The 18,592-nt window shown below is 40.1% G+C and overlaps 1 protein-coding gene across 1 annotated transcript; it reads left to right on the top strand.

The window, feature by feature from the left end:
* Positions 1 to 1,082: 1,082 nt before the first annotated feature.
* Positions 1,083 to 17,791, top strand: sez6l2 (seizure related 6 homolog (mouse)-like 2). The gene is made up of 18 exons (XM_073494946.1): positions 1,083 to 1,140; positions 1,333 to 1,461; positions 1,551 to 1,766; positions 7,293 to 7,426; positions 7,996 to 8,188; positions 8,852 to 9,037; positions 9,131 to 9,314; positions 10,306 to 10,469; positions 10,941 to 11,135; positions 13,241 to 13,379; positions 14,290 to 14,486; positions 14,654 to 14,848; positions 16,027 to 16,221; positions 16,337 to 16,528; positions 16,770 to 16,808; positions 17,250 to 17,367; positions 17,504 to 17,615; positions 17,762 to 17,791. Exons 1-18 carry the CDS (start codon positions 1,083 to 1,085, stop codon positions 17,789 to 17,791), a joined length of 2,676 nt encoding a protein of 891 aa, XP_073351047.1.
* The last annotated feature ends 801 nt before the right edge of the window (positions 17,792 to 18,592 follow it).

Below are 18,592 nucleotides of genomic sequence, written 5' to 3'. Positions count from 1 at the left end.
GTCCGATTACCTTGATGAACCGTGCAGCGTTGATTGGGACGCACTTCAGCACCGTGCTGGTGGACAGCTCCTCCAGCGCCCACTCACAAAATGTGGATGTCTCCCGCGCGCCGCTGCAGTTCCCGCGTGCTGCCGCTAGGGCGCACCTGAAGCTTCAACACAAATGCCCTCACATCATAGCCGAATGCGTCAACCACACGGTAACCAGCTAGGGGCATCTCACCAGCACAAACCCCGCCGTGTTCTGGGGGCCTAAAGCAACAGGATACAGTCCGAGTAACAGAGCACGAGACGCCGCCTTGAAGAGAAAGGTAAGCGGCATGCACCTTTCAACGTTGCTGAGATGGTTGACGGTCTCACGGTTGTGATGACTGATGCCAAATATCGTCCTCCGCACAAAGAGGGCCGGGGGAGGTGCGAGTGATGCTGCCTGGTATAGCCCCATCATTTTGTCACACAGCAGGCTGGTAATTTCACCGAGGAAACGCCTCGAACAACAGCGGATAGGCTTTTTGTCACATTACCATTAACAGGTTGATGATAGAATAAGGTTTAGTGTCCACCTGCGGGGAGGCCAGGCTCATTTGGTGAATTTTGGAATAGCGCATTTTCGGGCATGTTGTTGCAGATTTGGATGAGAAAACGCAGGGGGGAAGCCTGAATATTTAACCTTATAGCGTGTGCGATGTGTACCTGTCCCCTTCACCTGGACTTGCAGAAACAACTTTAATCAAATTGTCATTTACACCTCTGTATTGAATAAGCTGAATGGATATTTTCCAGATTGAGCGTTTACAGTATCAAATCGCAATGATCCTCTGATCCGAGTCATTGTGGCCTGTGTGATGTAAACATATGCTCAGTACCTGAATAACGATAGAATTTTAAATTATGACTAATATTTTACCACTTTAGCCAACATGGGTTTTTTGTGTGCAGCCTGTAGTAATTACAAGCCACTGATAAGCAATTACATGACAGTAGAAGATACAGTAATCGTTCTATTTACATGATTATATAATAGTTTGCTAATCAATCTGCTCATTTTAACCTTCCCAGGTCCTTGAGTTTCATACAAAGCCATGGGGTTCACACGCCTTGCTGTGATGATGTCTGTCACCATGATACACCTAGTTTCAGGTAACTCTAGTCAGTGCATGTGTGTGTGTGTGTGTGCACATTTGTTGCCCACCACAAACATGCACTGGTGCAGTGTGTTGTTTTTTGTTTGTTTTTTTTATCTCAAATCTAGAAGTTTGCTTGCAATGTCCTGCTATATAGGTTTGTTTTCAATTTGTTTTTGCAAACAATAATTACTTCCACTGATTGCAGGTATGAGCTTTATGACTCCTGAGCCTGATACACCACCAACATCCACCCCAGACTCTTACCCTCTGGGCGACCTGATCCATGCTGCCCTGCAGAGTAAGGAATACTTAGGAGAGGCTTCTGCAGGCACAGGTACACTAACACAGACCTTTATGGCTTAGGTAATGTAGCTAGAGTAGAATGATGATTGCTTATTGGAACTGAACCTTTGGACTCTGCAGGTACTACCACCAATCCGACGCAAGCTGTGCCTGGGATGGGGCAGACCGAGTCAACAGCAACAGTCATATCACCAGGCCTGCTCACCACGGCTTTAAGTTCCTCAGCTGCTGCCAGCCAGACAGGATCAAGGAATACCATGTCCTCGCTGCCCATCGAGGAGGAGACAACCACCACTCTGATCACCACGACCACCATAACCACAATGCACATGCCAGGTACTTGCATGCCACCACCTGGCTTCCCCTGAGTTTTGGTTGTTTATTGATGAAGGTTTCTGATAAAGCGATGTGAAAATGCGTGAACAAATAATTAAACATTTCAGCGGCGGCATTAGAGGTGCTCAGTTTTCGTTTGCGCCAGCGTTGACAGTGAATTCCTTCTGAATGACTTTGGTTCCCATCGCAACTCCAGCAATTTGTCTCCTCTGCCTCTCTTTGAAGACAGAGTAACAAGAAGATCTTGACAGACAAGGTAACATGAAACATGTTGTCATAAAATATTCATGTTAAAACATACAACAACAGGTTACTGTATGTGAGTTACATGCAAAGAAAGATTCACGAGTACTTTCTATTATTTAGAAGATTGCCACATTGTCACAAAGACAGTCTTTGATGACTTTTAAAGCTATTTTTTAAAGCTAGCTATGGAGTTAACATAGCTACCTGTTATATAAATGCAGCAATTTCCCATTTACCTGCTGATAGTGTGAAGTTGCAGTCTGTAACACGTTCAGCATCCAGTATTGATTTTAGAATTGTAGCTTATTTTTAGCTTGATGTTTGATAATAATATGAGTTGAAAACAACCAAGCAAAGTACAGACATGTTTATCTATGCTTCTGGTCTTTTTTCTGCAACAAATAATGTGCTTTTTGTATTTTTACATTTCAGGATTCATGCTATAAACATTTGGAGGTACAATGCAAAAAGTGTTTACACAGAAGATTGGTTTACCAGCCTGAACTGCTGTGAGAAGAAAGCTGTCAGATGTGTCAGTTAAATGTCTGTAACATGGACGTGTGCATCTTGACTTAGGTGATGGTTAGGATAGCTGGCACTGAAAACAGAAACACATGGTGCAGAAAACAAAGCACAGGGTAGTGAAGGTAAATCCAGGATCTATATTGTCTGTTACTAAGTGGTTGAACCAGGAACACATTAACTTTGTTTTCTTAGCCCTCTCTGTGTACTTTACAGATAATTTTAATCCAAGTAAAAATCTTTATTCATTACCTACAATTATAAGTCATAAAGGACAAGATGTATGGAGCTCCAGAGAAGTCAGCTAGACATACAAGAGGGACTTCGAATTCGGACAATCGCTGTTCTTTCACATTGTCACATGAAAAGTTCTGTATCCAGAAGAATCTTGACAATAAAGTCCAAATATGCTTTTTGTCTTTTAGGTACAACAAACAAATTGTTCTTAATCATTGGGCACTACTGTTCACCACTTTTATAGTAATTAAATTGTAAGAAGAGAAGTATTAATGTGATAAACCAGTCAGTCAGTGACGCCGTTATGACCAGAATACTAATAGGGGGTGCTGAAGAACAGAATAGCACCCTGTATGAGTGATTGTCTGATGTGAGACAACATTACGACAGGCCAGGGTGCCTGTGCAGCTCTCACTGCAGGTGGATGAGAGCTGTTACTCATTCTGCTCATGAAATAAAAGACATCATTCGAGCAAAAGCTACAAACGAGAGTTGAGGAAATGTGATTGAGTAGGTAGGAGGTGGGTCAGCTGATTTACACTAGATATGAGGACGGAAATGTCATGAGATGAATGATCAATGAGGTGTATGTGTGTCGAGCACTCTCTGTGGTTCCATTGTTTTTGTTTTGTCTTCACTGGGAATTGTCATTTCAAGCCTGTATAATACACCCTCTAAGTAGCAAGGAAGTGTCTCAAATATATCATGACAACACAGTCAGAGCCTAAAGGAATAATTTGACATTTTCTTAAATAGACTAGTTCTCTTTCTTACCATGAGTGTGATGAGTAGATACTAGTCTCTTGTTTGTGTGGTAAATATGACGTTACCGCCAGCAGCTGGTTAGCTTAGCTTAGCAGTAAGACTACAGACAGGGGAAGTAGGTAACCAGAGTTTTAGAGTGTAAGATAAACAAGATATAATCTGTAGATCAGTGAGCTTTAGCTGCACTGCAGTTGGCTGTGGCTCAGCAGGTAGGGCGGGTCGTCCACTTATCAGAAGGTCAGTGGTTCAAGCTTCCAGCTGCATGTTGAATTATCCCTTGGCAAGATACTGAAACCCAAATTGCTCCCAATGGCTGTTCCATCGATGTGTGTGTGAGTGTGAATGACTGAGCGCAGAAATACTGTGTGGCACTTTTGTTAGGAAGCGCTGCGTGGCTTCTGATCAGCAGGTCAGAACCTTGCGATGCAGCCTCTGCCATCAGTGTATGTATGTGTGTGTGAATGGGTGAATGTAGCAAAGGTTATAAAGTGCTTTGTGTGGTTGTTAGACAGAAAAGCACAATATAAATGCAACTCCATTTACCATCCATTTTACTAGTTAGAAGATTTTTTATCCTCAGACAGAGCTGGACTAGCTGTTTCCCACTGTTTCCAGTTTTTATACCATGCTAAGCTAATGCTAACAAGCTGTTTGCTCCAGCTACATGTTGTATTTACAGTAAAGAAATGAGGGCAATGTCTATCTTCTCGTCTAACTCTCAGCATGTAAGCAGGTAAGCTTATTTCCCAAAATGTTGAACTATTAATAAAAATTTCTTGAAAAGAATTTCAACATGCTCAACACATGCTCATTATGTGTTGTGGACACACGTTATTATACACTCTCTGCCATGAAAGAATTATGTGATGGCACACAAGTGTGTCTGCTACACTAAAATCCTCTCTGTCTTTCACAAATGCAGAAAGGACCAGAATCAAAGTGGCACATTTTTCATTTACTGCTACCGTTCTGTATGCTCAGTTAACACTGTCAGCTGAATTACTGTGTGGCACTTTTTTAAAATCTGCCATACTGTATATGTGAAAGGTGCTAGGTTGCCTTCCACTTATTGATGCTTCTAGCAAACACCTTTTTGTTGCTGTTCTTTGTTAGTCAAATGGACTGTAAAGCCCTTTCCTCCCCGGATGCCATTTATGTTACAAGTGGTGGTCAATAATTTGATTCCACCGAAGCATAGCAGCAGTTTCAGTCAGTCATTCGGTCAATAAAATAATTTAATGCGGGGCAATCCAACACATTACTGCTTCACCCAAGGCAGTGCTTCAACTCAGACAGTACTCACTGGTAGGAATTACCTTTAATTTTTGCCCAATTTAATTGATGTACTGACACCTGCATACTGCCACTTACTGATGAAAAGCCAGGTTGTTATTATCAGGCTCAGATTGGATTTCCCTGCCTGACAAGCTCATAGATGAGGAAGAACTGTGGTGCTCAAGCCCACTGTCTGAGATGAAAAATGTGATTATACTAAGTGTAGGTGGTGATTTATTGGTTATTGTGGCAATAAATATAGTAGAGATAACCCTCATGCGAAGAATATGTTGATACTTTGGATAATTATGTGGACCTTTTTTTTGCAAATCATGATTTTAATGTTTTTCAAATCATCTGAGCTACTCGGCAATCTTTCAATGAAGTAGAAGAAGTGGTAGAATAAGAATTACCCCCTGTGATACATATGCCCCTGATTGATCACTGGCTGAGTTTTGCTCTTGTCTACAACATCCAGTATTAGACACTGCCCCCATTACACAACAGTACCAATATGGAGACAACAGGAGGGACCATGTTAATGTGGGTGTGGTCCAGTCAACTCACTGAAAGCATTCAGGATCAAAATGGCCTTAGCATTTTTGCTGTTTCTCTATTTAGGGAAATGTATCCAAAGATGAGACACACATAGTACTGACCTGCTTAAAATCAGTCAACCCAACAAAAAAACATGGCTTACCAACAATGCACAAATGTCCCATAGTTACTAGCTTGGAGAACTAGCATTTTTTTTAGTATTAACTGACTGATGCTATTAACATCTGTTACAACTTTGGTAATACATAATGTTCAACTTTCAGTTTATGCTTACCACAAAGAATTGTACTGGCGGATGACAATTTCCTGGAGCTCAGCGATGTTTCCCTTGATCCAGTAGATATTCTGATGATGTGCACAGTAGGGGGTTTGTCACTGCCTATCTAGCCGTGCACAGCTATTTTGGTGTCAGTGATGACTATGATTTGCATCTTTCACCACTGACCTACTTGAAAGAGATGAACAGCACAGGAGAATTTTGCGTTTTGTGCTTTTGGGGGGGATGCACACCCAAGTAGACTTTTCCATAACCACAAAAAAAAGCTCTTCTATGCATGTTATAGCTGTTTGTTTTTATACATTCCTCAACCAGTAAATGCATTTATACGCGCGCCAGAAATACAGTTTCAATTTGATTACAGCATGGCAGCTAAGTAGAGTCTGACCTGTATAGTTATAATTCTTGTGAGTGTCAGCCCGATACAATTACTTGTAAGATCAGGGTCTTCCCTTCCCAGGTTATTAAATCACTACAGCATTGTGCTACATCTGAAAGCAGCAGGAGAAGTATGTGTAGCCCATCTGCCCCCTCTAATTGAGGGAAGCTTCCGTGTAGCCATTTAATTACAGCACAAGTACAGTACACATGACTTAATCAGTACAGAACCTCAAATACATCATGTGCAGCCAGTATTGTGCCTGTGCTTCATCTAACATTTTTCTGATGACTAGGAATTCTTTATAACTCCCCTTGGTTTTTGCACTGTAGATCATCAGGAGTGTAGGAGGCATCTTCGAGAATCAGTGGATACAAAGTTCACACAGTAAACTCTCAGCAGTTATCACTCTCACCAAAAACAGGTCACTGTGTTGCAACAAGATCATGCAGAAGAAGAAAATTATTTATAAATGCAAAAGGTATAGCAGTGACATTTTTGTGCCATGAAATGCAGCCAAATGTAACTTAATACAGCTTTAATAATCACCTAGAAACACCTATGGCCACGAACAAAAGAGATTATTATTATCATTAATAGTCTTTATTCTTCATCGGTAAAATGAACATGCACAATAACTACACAGCAAAAGACTGCCTAAAATGGGATGAATCTGAAAAGTCATTTTATTTACACGCACCTTGCATTCACACTCAGCATGCACCTCATCAGATGGGAGCCTGGATACACTGGACAAGCATTCACGTCATTAGGCCGATCAAATGAAGCCCCAGCTATCTGTCAGCTACTTTCAGATTAATTGGTGTCAGTTTGATGGGGACTGCAAGGTCAGCTTTCATGATGGCTCAGGAGGGAGAGAAGAGCAAATAGTTGTATCATCACTAGTGGGGAGCGCACAGATTTTAAGGGGGTGGAGAAGAGCTGAACTTATTCAGTAATCATGTATTCTTCCTAATATTATTTTGTTTCCCACTGTACCAAGGGTAAACTGTATGTCTGAGGCCATGTAAATATGTTACCATTCCCCATGGGTGCACCTCCAAAAATCATTTGACCGGCTGGGGGAAAAAAAGCAATGAACCCTTTGAGCAAAGTACTTAAACTATATTAAAGTTAGTCATGCTGTTGCTAAATTTAAAAAAAAATGTTTGTTTGATTTAGGAATTTAATTTAAAAAGCATTAGATGTATTTCTCACCACACTGTTTTTCACGGTTTCTTCTTCTGTCTTTTCCCTCTTTTCACAGTACAATGCAATGCGACTTTGTCAGCAATGGAGGATGTTGTCGAGTCACCAGATCCTGCATCGACATCATCTTTTTCCCCACTGGAATGCACCTACAGCATCACTGTGTATGCAGGTTATGGTGTGGAAATTCAGGTAAGGTGCATTATTCCTGTGACTCCATAAACATTAATCTTTTCAAAAACATATTTCCACTGTCCATTTTAATGATGTCTTTGATCTAATATTGACAGTACAAAAATTAGACTTAAAATAAACCTCATTAGATCTTTTATCTCATGTGGTTTCAGATGTCTGTCAATTTAGATACACAATGTTTCAGTTTAATAAATAGCAGCAGGTCAGTGGTGCATGTTGAGAAGATAAACCATTCATAATTATCTGCATCTTAAGAACAAAACGAAATAGTAATCACATGGGAGTACACTGTAATTCTAATAGTAACAATGTCGAAGCAGCAGTATGGTCTATCAGCTTCACACTATTCACTTTCAGCTAATGAGGCCCGTGTGGAATGTTGGTTAATTAAACTAAACAACTCAAAAGATGGGGATATATGCCCATCATTAATGAATTAAATTAAGATATTTTTTCTTTGTTCATCTTCAATGTGCAATATTTGGATAGGAAGACTTTAACTCTGTAGAGTATTAGTTAGATAAGGCTGTAGATCAGTGATTGTTTTTTTCCCTTTTGTCCTCCAGGTGAGGAAGGTGAACCTTTCTAAGAAAGAGTCCCTGACGATCATGGGGTATGGCGGTTTGGGACCAGAGCTCTTAGCCAACGAGACCCTGATGAGAGAGGGCCAGGTGATTCGCAGTACAACCAATCAGGTGTACATCCACTATCGCAGCCTCCAACAGACCAACCATGGCGTGTTCAGCCTCCATTATCAAGGTAAGTCAACCCTTCAGGTTTCATGAAATAACTAGAAATGTTTGCTAGATGTTTTCACTTGCACCTTGGATTTATGTTTTGGACATGTTTTTAAACAGTAAGATAATTTTAGCAATTTACGTTTTTCTCATAGTAAAAAAAAAAGCATAGTAGATGTGTAGATGCATTATACAATTTCTGAGCAGCACATTCTTCCATGTGTCAAGTTGCTAACCCTAGCAGAGCAACACTGAGCTCTACAAGTCCTGTAAGGAAAAAGAGATTTCAAATGAATGACAACATTTATCAGGAATCATGAGGGAAAGTTTTTGATGATTAGACTTCAGTAGTATCTTGATAAATTGAGGACTCATCATGATAGACAATGCCAGTGTTGTTGAAGTGACAACCAGTGGAAGATGGCTTCTGCTCTGTCGAGTCACCTGGGACAATCTGCCGTTCGTGGTGGTGATGTGAGAGGTGAAGAAAAAGCCAGACTGACAGCATCTTGACGATCTAAAGATCAACACGCAACAGATTATTTGGTGGAATGTGGAGGGAAAACTGAAGGGTCACAAATTTTGTCAGGATGTGTGAGAGAAAATATCCTTTTTGAACTGTATACTTAACATCTTATTGTCTACTGAATGAATGTCATTTTCTTCCTTTTGTTTTCATCAACAGCCTTTCTGCTGTCTTGCCCATTCCCTTTGTCTCCTGAGAGCGGTGGAGTGACAGTGACAGATATCCATCCTGGAGGTCAGGCACACTTCCACTGTGATCCAGGTTTCCAGGTTCGTGGCCATGAGGTGGCTACTTGTGTCAACGCAACACAGCCCCACTGGAGCACTCCTGAGCCCCAGTGTGTCGGTCAGTAAACTGATTTTGATTTGAATTAAATGGAACGGTTGATATACATGCTCGTCTTTGGAAAATAATGTGTGGCATATTATTTTGCCTTAGCTGTGTCTTGTGGAGGGTGGATTCGTAACGCAACAGTGGGCCGGATATTGTCTCCACCCCCTCCATCTGTCAGCAACCACAGTAATGGGAATAACCTAAGCTGCCACTGGTTAATAGAAGCCAAAGAGGGCCACAGACTCCACCTGCACTTTGAAAGGATTGCACTGGATGAGGATGATGATAAGTAAGTTTGTGTTTTTCACTAGTGTGTGTGTCACAGTCTGTTTTGTGACTCTGGTTTTAGGGCTGAAGAGAGTACGCCTGTTGAGGTAAAATGTAATTACCAATGTCCTGTTTGTTGTGAGGTTGGTAATTTTTGTTGTGGTATCTTATCTTACAAATTTGAAAACTCTTGAGTCAGTCAGAACAAATAAAGCCTTCCCTTTATTTGTTCTGACCTTTGGTTCATGTTCAGCTGAACTGAAATTAATTTTAATGCTTTATTTGCTAATTTTTTTAAGCATAGTGTTTTCATTTAAAATTTCACACCCCTAAAGCTACCCAATTTATGATCGACAAATAATAGACAATTTAACCTTGATGCAGTGCTCTCCTACCTTTGACTCCCTATATGCTTCTTTCTATGAATATTCTGGCTAATACATTACCCATGATGCAAATAGTTAGTGTTATTGCTTTTTTGCCTCGACCCTGCCCAAGTAGGCTAGGTAGACAACAACACTACCCAGCACCATTACTTAACCTTCATTCTCTCCTGTGTCTGTGCCCTTCAAAATGACTGACATATTGAAAAACAATAACATGTAGTCATTGGGAACAAATTGATTGACAAAGTGGTGAAAAATTGGAAAAAATAGAATAAAGCATCAGTGAGATATGAATAAAAGTATACCTCTGTGGTCTATGGATACCACAGTCACATGGGTTGAGTTAATGACAGGCAAACATTATATGTAATTATCATAAATAATGCAAAAAGAAAACTGTTTAGCTCGTATTTAAAAGTCCAGAACAAACCCTTAAAATTAATTTCTAAGTACTCACATATATCCTACACAAAAGCAAAACATTTGTATTCTACACCAGTGTCAGTTCTTACACCAGACTTGTTGACGTTAACTACCTTCAATCTGATACCAATACACATTCACACCCCCTATTCAGATACATCTCCCTTATTTCACTAACTTGCCATTGTGCTTTGTTCCTCTCAGGTTAATTGTGCGCAGTGGAAACAGTTCCCTGTCCTCCCCGCTCTTTGACTCAGACCTGGATGATGTCCCAGAGCGTGGGCTGCTAAGTGAGAGCTCCACACTGTACCTGGAGCTCACAGCTGATTCTTCCTCTATCCCTCTGCTTCTGGCTCTGCGCTATGAGGGTGAGCAGATAGACTTTGGATACTCGGCCTGCATCCTTTTCTTTACATGAGGTCTTTTCCACAAGTTATAGATAATTTGTTGGATTTTTTTATATATTATAACTTAACTGGCAGTGAGGTAAATAGAATAGAGCCTTCTTAAAATCCAAGCCTGTCTTGTCATTATTTTGTTTTTAAGAGCACCATAATGAGCTACATAAGTGCTTACAGTCTGCCCACACTTCACTGGGATTTATTTTAGGCTTTGGCAATGCTCACTGCTTAAGCTTTTAGTGTCTTACACCTGGGTTTTTCTAGCCAAGACGTTTTGAGATTCTGGGTCATCCCAAGTGAAAAGCTTCACTCCCACCTCAATTAAATAGGTATGGCAATGACGTCAAGCCAGGGAAGAACTACTAGAACACAAAACCAGGATCTGTGGAATAGGTGGATACTTTTAGTGTGTGTCTAATTTCTTATTCTCTTTTTTAGCTTTCGATGATGAACACTGCTGGGAGCCCTACATGCCCCATGGAAATTTCAGCAGCAGTGACATCACCTATCAGCTGGGCACCACTGTGACCTTCACCTGCTCTCCAGGCTTTGTCATGGAGCAAGGTTCAGGGACGATCGAGTGTGTCGACCCCAGCAATCCCCACTGGAACGACAGCGAGCCTGTGTGCAGAGGTAAGAGCTTTGGCTGTATTTGGAATAGATGAGAATTCTGCCAGCATCAACTTGTTTTTTTGTTTCTTGTTTCTCGTCCTTCATTCTGTTGTTTCTTGGCTTCATTTTCTTGATTGAATTGAACACATGGAGATCTGCAAATTTTGTGAGAAGTGAGAAAGTCATTTGATTCATTAATACTCATACTGAACTGCGTTGAGATGGGTGCCTGAAGTGTCAGGATGTTGTCACCACGCTGACTGTGTCATATGCTCATCTGCTGCCATGCTGTGAAAACTGAGAGGAGCAGAGAGACTGAGGCAGATATACATAAAACTAGCAGATATATTGCTTCCTGTCAGAGAAACACAGGTGCTATAGTTTAAACAAAGCGTTTAAGACGACCTGAACTGTCATCGTGTTGTGTGGTATATCTGCTTACAGGAAAGCACAAGTAGTGCATACAACAGTGATGTATACAGATGGTGATATCAGCAACTTGAGGACTCTGCATGGAGAAGAGGTCGGAGTTTTTTATGGTTGTCTTGAGGATCTATGCGATTGATAATCTGTTAAAGATCGATCCCAACTGGAAAAAAAGCTGCTTTTCAGTATTTAGTCCATGTTGTATGATTCTGCTCATATTTTCTCATTATGCTCTCTCTGAAATACATTTGACAAATGATGTTGTGGTTAAAATGTTCCCAAGGAACTGTTTGTACACTGGAAAAATGCCATTTTTCCAAAATTAGTATGAGATAAGTAAAGAAATCTGCAAGAAGAATGAAAAAGAATTGCCTTATAAGTGTCTTATGTGTCACTGAAATGTCACTTTCTAGTCGACTGTGTCTTATATCAATTGCAATGAGATATTTTGACTAGAATTTAGTCAAATATACTTTTAAGTTTTTAGGATGTAACTGCCTTCATGCACTGTTTCTCACATGTTTCTGTGAACAATCCTTTATTCTCTCCACAGCTGGACATGTGTGTGTTTGTGTGTGTGTGTGTGTGTGTGTGTGTGTGTGTGTGTGTGTGTGTGTGTGTGTGTGTGTGTGTGTGTGTGTGTGTGTGTGTCACTTCACAGTTTCATGCCTCAGCTTTAATTGGAGTTGCTTTCTGTCCTGGTATTTTATGTAACGTCAGCAGCATCCTCCAAGCAATATCTAATTGAATGTTTTCTCGCAGGCAACAATGTCGGTTGGTATGGAAATAGAAGTGCTACATTTGGTTCTTCTCACTTTAATTTGCACTCTGGAGTTGTCACTTCCATAATGATACACTTTTTATATTATAAGATGCTGTGGTTAATGTGAAGTGATGAGGTATTCGTGTCAAAGTGATCTTAATTTATCTTACTAGGGCTGCACAATATTACAAACATGGCCAGTAAAATTAAAGGGAAAGAGCAGAACAGCTGGGATGTGTTTAAGCCATGCAGGTAAAATAGAAAGTGCAGAGAATTGTGTCTGATACAGTTCATCCCCTTTCATCCCCCTTCATCCCCCTGAGACAGACACTACAGAGCAGCTGCAGTGACCAAGAACATTTACTAAATGAATTCATAAACATCATTCACACTGGAACCATTTTCACTATTGTTTTTCTGTACTGTGCATGTAGAGTTATTTATTATTGTGTGTATTATGATTTACTACAGTGTGTCCACATTTGTGGACAGTAATTACTTTTATTATTCTCATACTTTTTTTGTTTTTTTATCTTTACCAGCTTCTGTGATTTTGATATTGCACTTTGGAATAATTAAGCAGCCCTAGATCATATGCTGTATTTGATCTGGCCAATTGCTGCAGGATAATAGACAACAGGCAGACTACAAACAACTACAGTTTTTAATGATGCTATGCAAACAGCACGGATGTGTAACTAATGAAAGTTTTCAGTAAGCTGTTTGCTTTTGATACCATACACTATTCAGAACGTCTCTCTCCTTTAAGTGTCTTCTGAGATCTTTATCAACTCTCCTTGATCATTTCACTCCCACCATTAATATTTCATTTTTCTCCAGTTGCTTCTCGTTTTCCACTTTCTGTTGTTATTTCATCACCTCTTTCATCATTCTGTCTGTCTCACCTCGGTTTCTCTCTTCTCCTCTGCTCTGTTAGCTCTGTGTGGAGGGGAGCTGACCGAGCCCTTGGGTACCATCCTGTCTCCCGATTGGCCCCAGAGCTACTCCAAGGGACTGGACTGTGTATGGCAGATCCACGGGAACGAGGAGAAACGCATTGAACTGGATGTCCAGATGTGAGTATTGCTAATCTAAGCGGATGCGGCCTCTAATTTTCTAATTTGCTGAGGTCAAAATTCTCTTTCAGCCAAGTAGGCTTCATAACCAGGATGATGATTATTATCTAATGGAGGGGGGAAAAAAGGATGTAATAATGACCAGGACACCAGCAAAGCCATTTATTTAACCATGTATTTCACACTCTGAATCAAACCAGCGAAGAGCTTAATCTAAGGTTGGCAATATGACAGATTTCTATTAGTAGGGGTACAGAAAAATATCTTGAATAAATACATAAATACTGCATAGAGCTGTTTTTAATATTCAATCCTTTTAGAAAATGTATTTGTTGTTCTCACGGTGCTCTGAGCACAAAATGTAAAGATTAGTTGGCAAGTTGTTAAATGCATAGGACAATCTCCCCATACTGCCAAAGGATAACATCTTACATGCCAATGGTTTTCCATACACTTTAAGTGAAGACTTGGATTGGTGGAAGATGGTAGAAAAGAGATCAGAGAGAAACGCACTGTGCAGAAATTATGCATCAATTTAACCAAAATGTTGGTGTCAAAATCAGCTCATGTGTGCACCACATTCAGGCAAATTCAACTCATATGATTCTTATTTATTTCCTTTTAACATCTAATAGCAAGTTTGCATTGTGATGAATGTTTGTTTGCAGATTGTAGGTAGATTACTGAACATCTTTGGTCCATATGTAAAGTTGACCCTTATTGAAAGTAATATTGCAAATGAAAGGGAAAAGAAAATAATATCATGTTGCAGCTTTACATAATCTCCTGCCTTTCCTCTCTGTGCTGTGTACTGACTAATAAAAAATACCAAGTGGGTGGACTGCTCGTCTTAAAAACAGCATCTCTCTGAAGTGAAACCTCCTTTCTGCTTTTTATTCTCGTCTTAAAGTTTAAACATCCGCCACACTGATGTGCTGACCGTCTTCGACGGTCGTGATCTCATGTCCCATGTGATCGGTCAATACCTGGGGTCAAGAGAGCGTTTCCAGGTTGTGTCTGGGGGGTCAGAGGTCACCATTCAGTTTCAGAGTGATCCCGATGATTCCAGTTTCATTCTGAGTCAGGGATTCCTCATTCATTACCGTGGTAAGTACATTTCTCGTGGCTCAAAATGCAAACACATTTTTATAATTAAAATATTCAGCAGGCTTGTTTAGAAGACGACCTTGAACAGGAGGTCGGCCTCTACTGAGGAAGGGATCATAAATAACCTGTCTTAATTTCCTTCATTGCTTTCCTTCTGTGTCGTGCAGAGGTTGAGCCAAACGACACCTGCCCTACCCTCCCCCAAATTGATTTTGGCTGGATCAGCTCATCCCACTCCTCCCCCGTGAGAGGCAGTGTGCTGACCTATCAGTGCCAACCGGGATATGACATCAGTGGCTCTGATATTATCACCTGCCAGTGGGATCTCTCGTGGAGCAGCAGTCCACCTACATGTGTCAAAGGTGAGACGCATAGTGGGACTTTAAAGATCTTAACTCATCATAGAAACCTTTGTTAAGGGCTGGGATCTGTATGTGATAATTAAATAGTTTTTAAAGTGCATAAGCAAAGAAAAGTGATCGCTGTATGCAAAGGTTAGATAAGATGAAGACATTGGTAGTTTTATTCTTCAACAAAACATCTGGGTTTCATTCACCTTTTTCGCTTTTAGCAAAAATGGTCAATGCCGTTATCATCCAGGAATCTTGCTCCTCTGGTTTTTATTTAAAACATTTTTGTAAATAAGCTTTTCCTCTTTTGCCAGGAGTTGTATGAGAAGATTGACACTACTCTCATTTTTATACGATAAATATAACAACAGCCAGTTAGCTTAGCTCAGCAGAAAGACCGTAAACAGGAGAAAATAGCTTGCCTGGCTCGGTCCAAAGATTACAAAATCCTCCTACCAGCACCTCTAAAGTCATTTGTTTAATCCATACAAAAAGTGTTTAAAAACCACAAGTTGTGATTGTATACAGGGTTGTGTGCTGGAAGTTAGTAACCAACCCAGAAATAGTCTGCCACACAACTCCCTGAAAAAAGGCAAAATGTTGTTTTGACACTTTCTTTTAGGCAAGAATTAAACAAACTACACATAACGTGTTAATTGTTGAGCTTTGTATTCGACGGGAGGAGGTATATGTTATCTTTGCACAGGGCTAGGCTACTTGTTTCTCTTTGTCTCCAGTTTTTATGCTAAGCTGAGCTATCCTGTGGTTGGGACCTTTTTTTGCATGTCGTTCCAAAGCCCCCAGGTATCATGTTGGGCTTTGAAGCCAATTTGACATATACATATTTTAAATAGTGATCAAACCATGTAATAACAACTTCCCCTGATGCACAAGTGCCTTTTTACATTAGCTTACTTTGTGAAAGAAGCAACTGTCAATACATTTTTTGTGTGTGTCCATAAGTTAGCGGCTTGGTTGGAGGAAGTTTCTGTTGTACATGCTCTATTGGGGATATATATATCCCAAAAAATTATAAAAGATAACTTTTAACTTTTGTCAAAAACAGCTAATGCACTCATCGTCTGTGCTGCTATTACTCCTCTGTTTTTTGTATTAAACTACTTGTGATGAAGTCTAATGGCAGGATCGAGTTAAAAGCTATCATCTGTGTCTGACTCTGTCCCCTGCAGTCCAGCAGTGTCCTGATCCTGGAGAGGTGGTAAACGGAGCGCGCTCAGTGCGTCCTGAAGCAGGGTTTGCCGTTGGAACAGTGGTCCGTTTCTCTTGTAACCAGGGCTACCAGCTGGAGGGTCCCAGCCAAATTTCCTGCCATGGACGAGACACTGGCACCCCCAAATGGAGCGACCGCAGCCCAAAGTGTGTCTGTAAGTCCCTCTCCTGCACTCAGCTGCTATTATCTGTCTTTTTTATGCTTAATGGTTTGGAAGTAAACTGCAAATTCATGACCATCCTCTGTGTGTTTTTGCGTGCCCTGAACAGTAAAATATGACCCGTGCCCAAACCCCGGTGTTCCTGACAACGGCTACCAAACCTTGTACAAGCACAGCTACCAGGCAGGAGAAACTCTGCGCTTCTTCTGTTACGAGGGCTACGAACTTATCGGTGAGGTCATCATCAGCTGTGTTCCCGGCCATCCCTCTCAGTGGAACAGCCCACCGCCCTTTTGCAAAGGTAAAGGTTTTATTGTCTCAACATTCTCACTGGTCTGTTTTTTACGATCAACTGCCTTTAACAATGTTTTATTTCAGTGTTTGTTGATTATACAACGGTACAATGCTCTTACCATACCATTATCTTAGTAACAGAATATACTGATGATCAGCATCAGACATGGTGAGGAGATGCTGAAGGTGCATTTTGGACTTAATGGTATAATTTACCTAATTTTTCTCTCTCTTTTCATTTCACACAGTGGCGTATGAGGAGCTCTTGGATGATCACAAATTAGAAGGTGATTTCTTCTCTCTTCTCCCATCTGTGATATTTGTATGAAGTCAAACATGTTCTTCAGACATCATTTTTAATCTGGAAATGGACAATTATGAAGTAAATGTTGATTGCACAACATAACTGCTATAGAAAAATGACACTTTCAGTGTATCCTCGCTTTCACAATGCAATTTGTCTGACAGAAGTGAAATACAGACTAAATGAATGAATGCATTCACATTTTGTCCTGTGTTGTTGTTGCTACTCTGAGGAAACAAAAGCACTCCAGTTGTCTTTGTGACAGCAGCACCAACAATAATACCACTTGAAAATGCTAAGAGTAGAAAACTTGTCTGTTTCTGCCTCAAAGCTACAACATGTAGGCTTTTAATTCCTTGCTTTGGCACCATCTAGTGGTGATGTTATGAACGACACTGTAACCTTTTAACTATTTTTTCTGTAGTGTCCCAGTCATTCGAGCCGTCCCATCAGATCCTGAGTGAGAATATTGCTTTGGCAATAATCCTGCCAATCATCCTGGTCATCCTTCTGATTGGAGGAATTTACATGTATTACACAAAGTGAGTACGCTGGCTATCAAATCACAAACACTCATCCATCTCTGCCATTTTAAGACTTTTCTTAATGTTCACAATAATCTATATGCTTCTGTCTTTATTTGTGTGGTTATATGTCATTTTATTTTCTAATTTGCAGCATATGCAGACTAGAATGGAAGCCGCTCTTCTGGAAGTCTCTTTCTCACACACACTCCTACAGTCCCATTACAGTCGAGTCCGATTTCAACAACCCTCTTTATGAGGCAGGGGTAAGTACTGTATTTTATATTTATTTTAAGTGATACCTTAGACTATTTTATTTGTATTTTTTGCATATGTCTTTTGAAATATACTTCATTTTAGAGTCTTAGGTTATGTTTTAGTGATTGTGAGTGTTTTCTCACTTTGCCAGCAGGATACACGGGAGTATGAAGTATCCATTTAAAGAAGAAAATGTCTTGGTGAGAATTTAAAACCACAGAAAGATTCAATTCTTTTGGAAAAACAAATTCATTAGGCCTCACTCCCCTTTTATCATTCATTTTAAGTTATCTTTCTGTTTTTACCATCATTGTATCTCTGGTTTCTCGATTGTGGAAGTGCTTTATTTTGATTTGTTGCACTGATCTATGGTGGTCTGCCAAACGTGGGTCCTACTTCACGGTCCAGCTTTCTGCATCATTTGGACTGGTGCCTTATGAAGGGTAAGAAATTGACGGCAAAGAAAAAAAACAAGAGTGTGGGCGGCATGAGAACATGAGAGAGGAAAAGGGTGAAGGGAAAGTGATTTTATTTATTAAATTATTATGAGGCCAAAACATTGGAGAACTTGGCAATACTTTATTTGTAACTATCAAGAGTTACAGTCATGAGGACACAGTACACACTGAATGTTTTTCTTTAGTTTTTATAGTGGCTCATGTGACATTTTACAAAGTGAAACAGTAAAAGGGAGGAACACTTTCATTTCTATCATGAGAAAAGTTTGAGATCAACAGTCATTTTCTCTCTTCCTCACTTTGTCTTTCCTTCTCTGTGTATCACACACACACAAATTGAATGTAAATATCTGACTTAATATTAATTGAGGTTGATATATGTAATAAATTATATATATAAGCCTCATATATACACTTATACAAGGCGGCGGGAGGTTATATATTTTCATTATATATGTAATGAAAATTCAGTGCCAAAATATAATGTTAAATAATTTAATGTCCCTAAGTGTTTCATCTGTTGTTGC

Source organism: Pagrus major, chromosome 23 (assembly GCF_040436345.1).
Source record: "Pagrus major chromosome 23, Pma_NU_1.0".
Lineage (NCBI taxonomy): Eukaryota > Metazoa > Chordata > Actinopteri > Spariformes > Sparidae > Pagrus > Pagrus major.
The sequence above is the reverse complement of the archived record's forward strand: the minus strand, read 5'-3'. Positions and strand labels throughout refer to the sequence as shown.

Bases quoted from the DNA above. Each gene is read 5' to 3' on its own strand.
- sez6l2 (XM_073494946.1), top strand. From the start codon at position 1,083: ATGGGGTTCACACGCCTTGCTGTGATGATGTCTGTCACCATGATACAC. The intron at 10,470-10,940 runs GTGAGCAGATAG...TCTCTTTTTTAG, and splicing joins TCTGGCTCTGCGCTATGAGG to CTTTCGATGATGAACACTGC. The intron at 13,380-14,289 runs GTGAGTATTGCT...CTCGTCTTAAAG, and splicing joins ATTGAACTGGATGTCCAGAT to TTTAAACATCCGCCACACTG.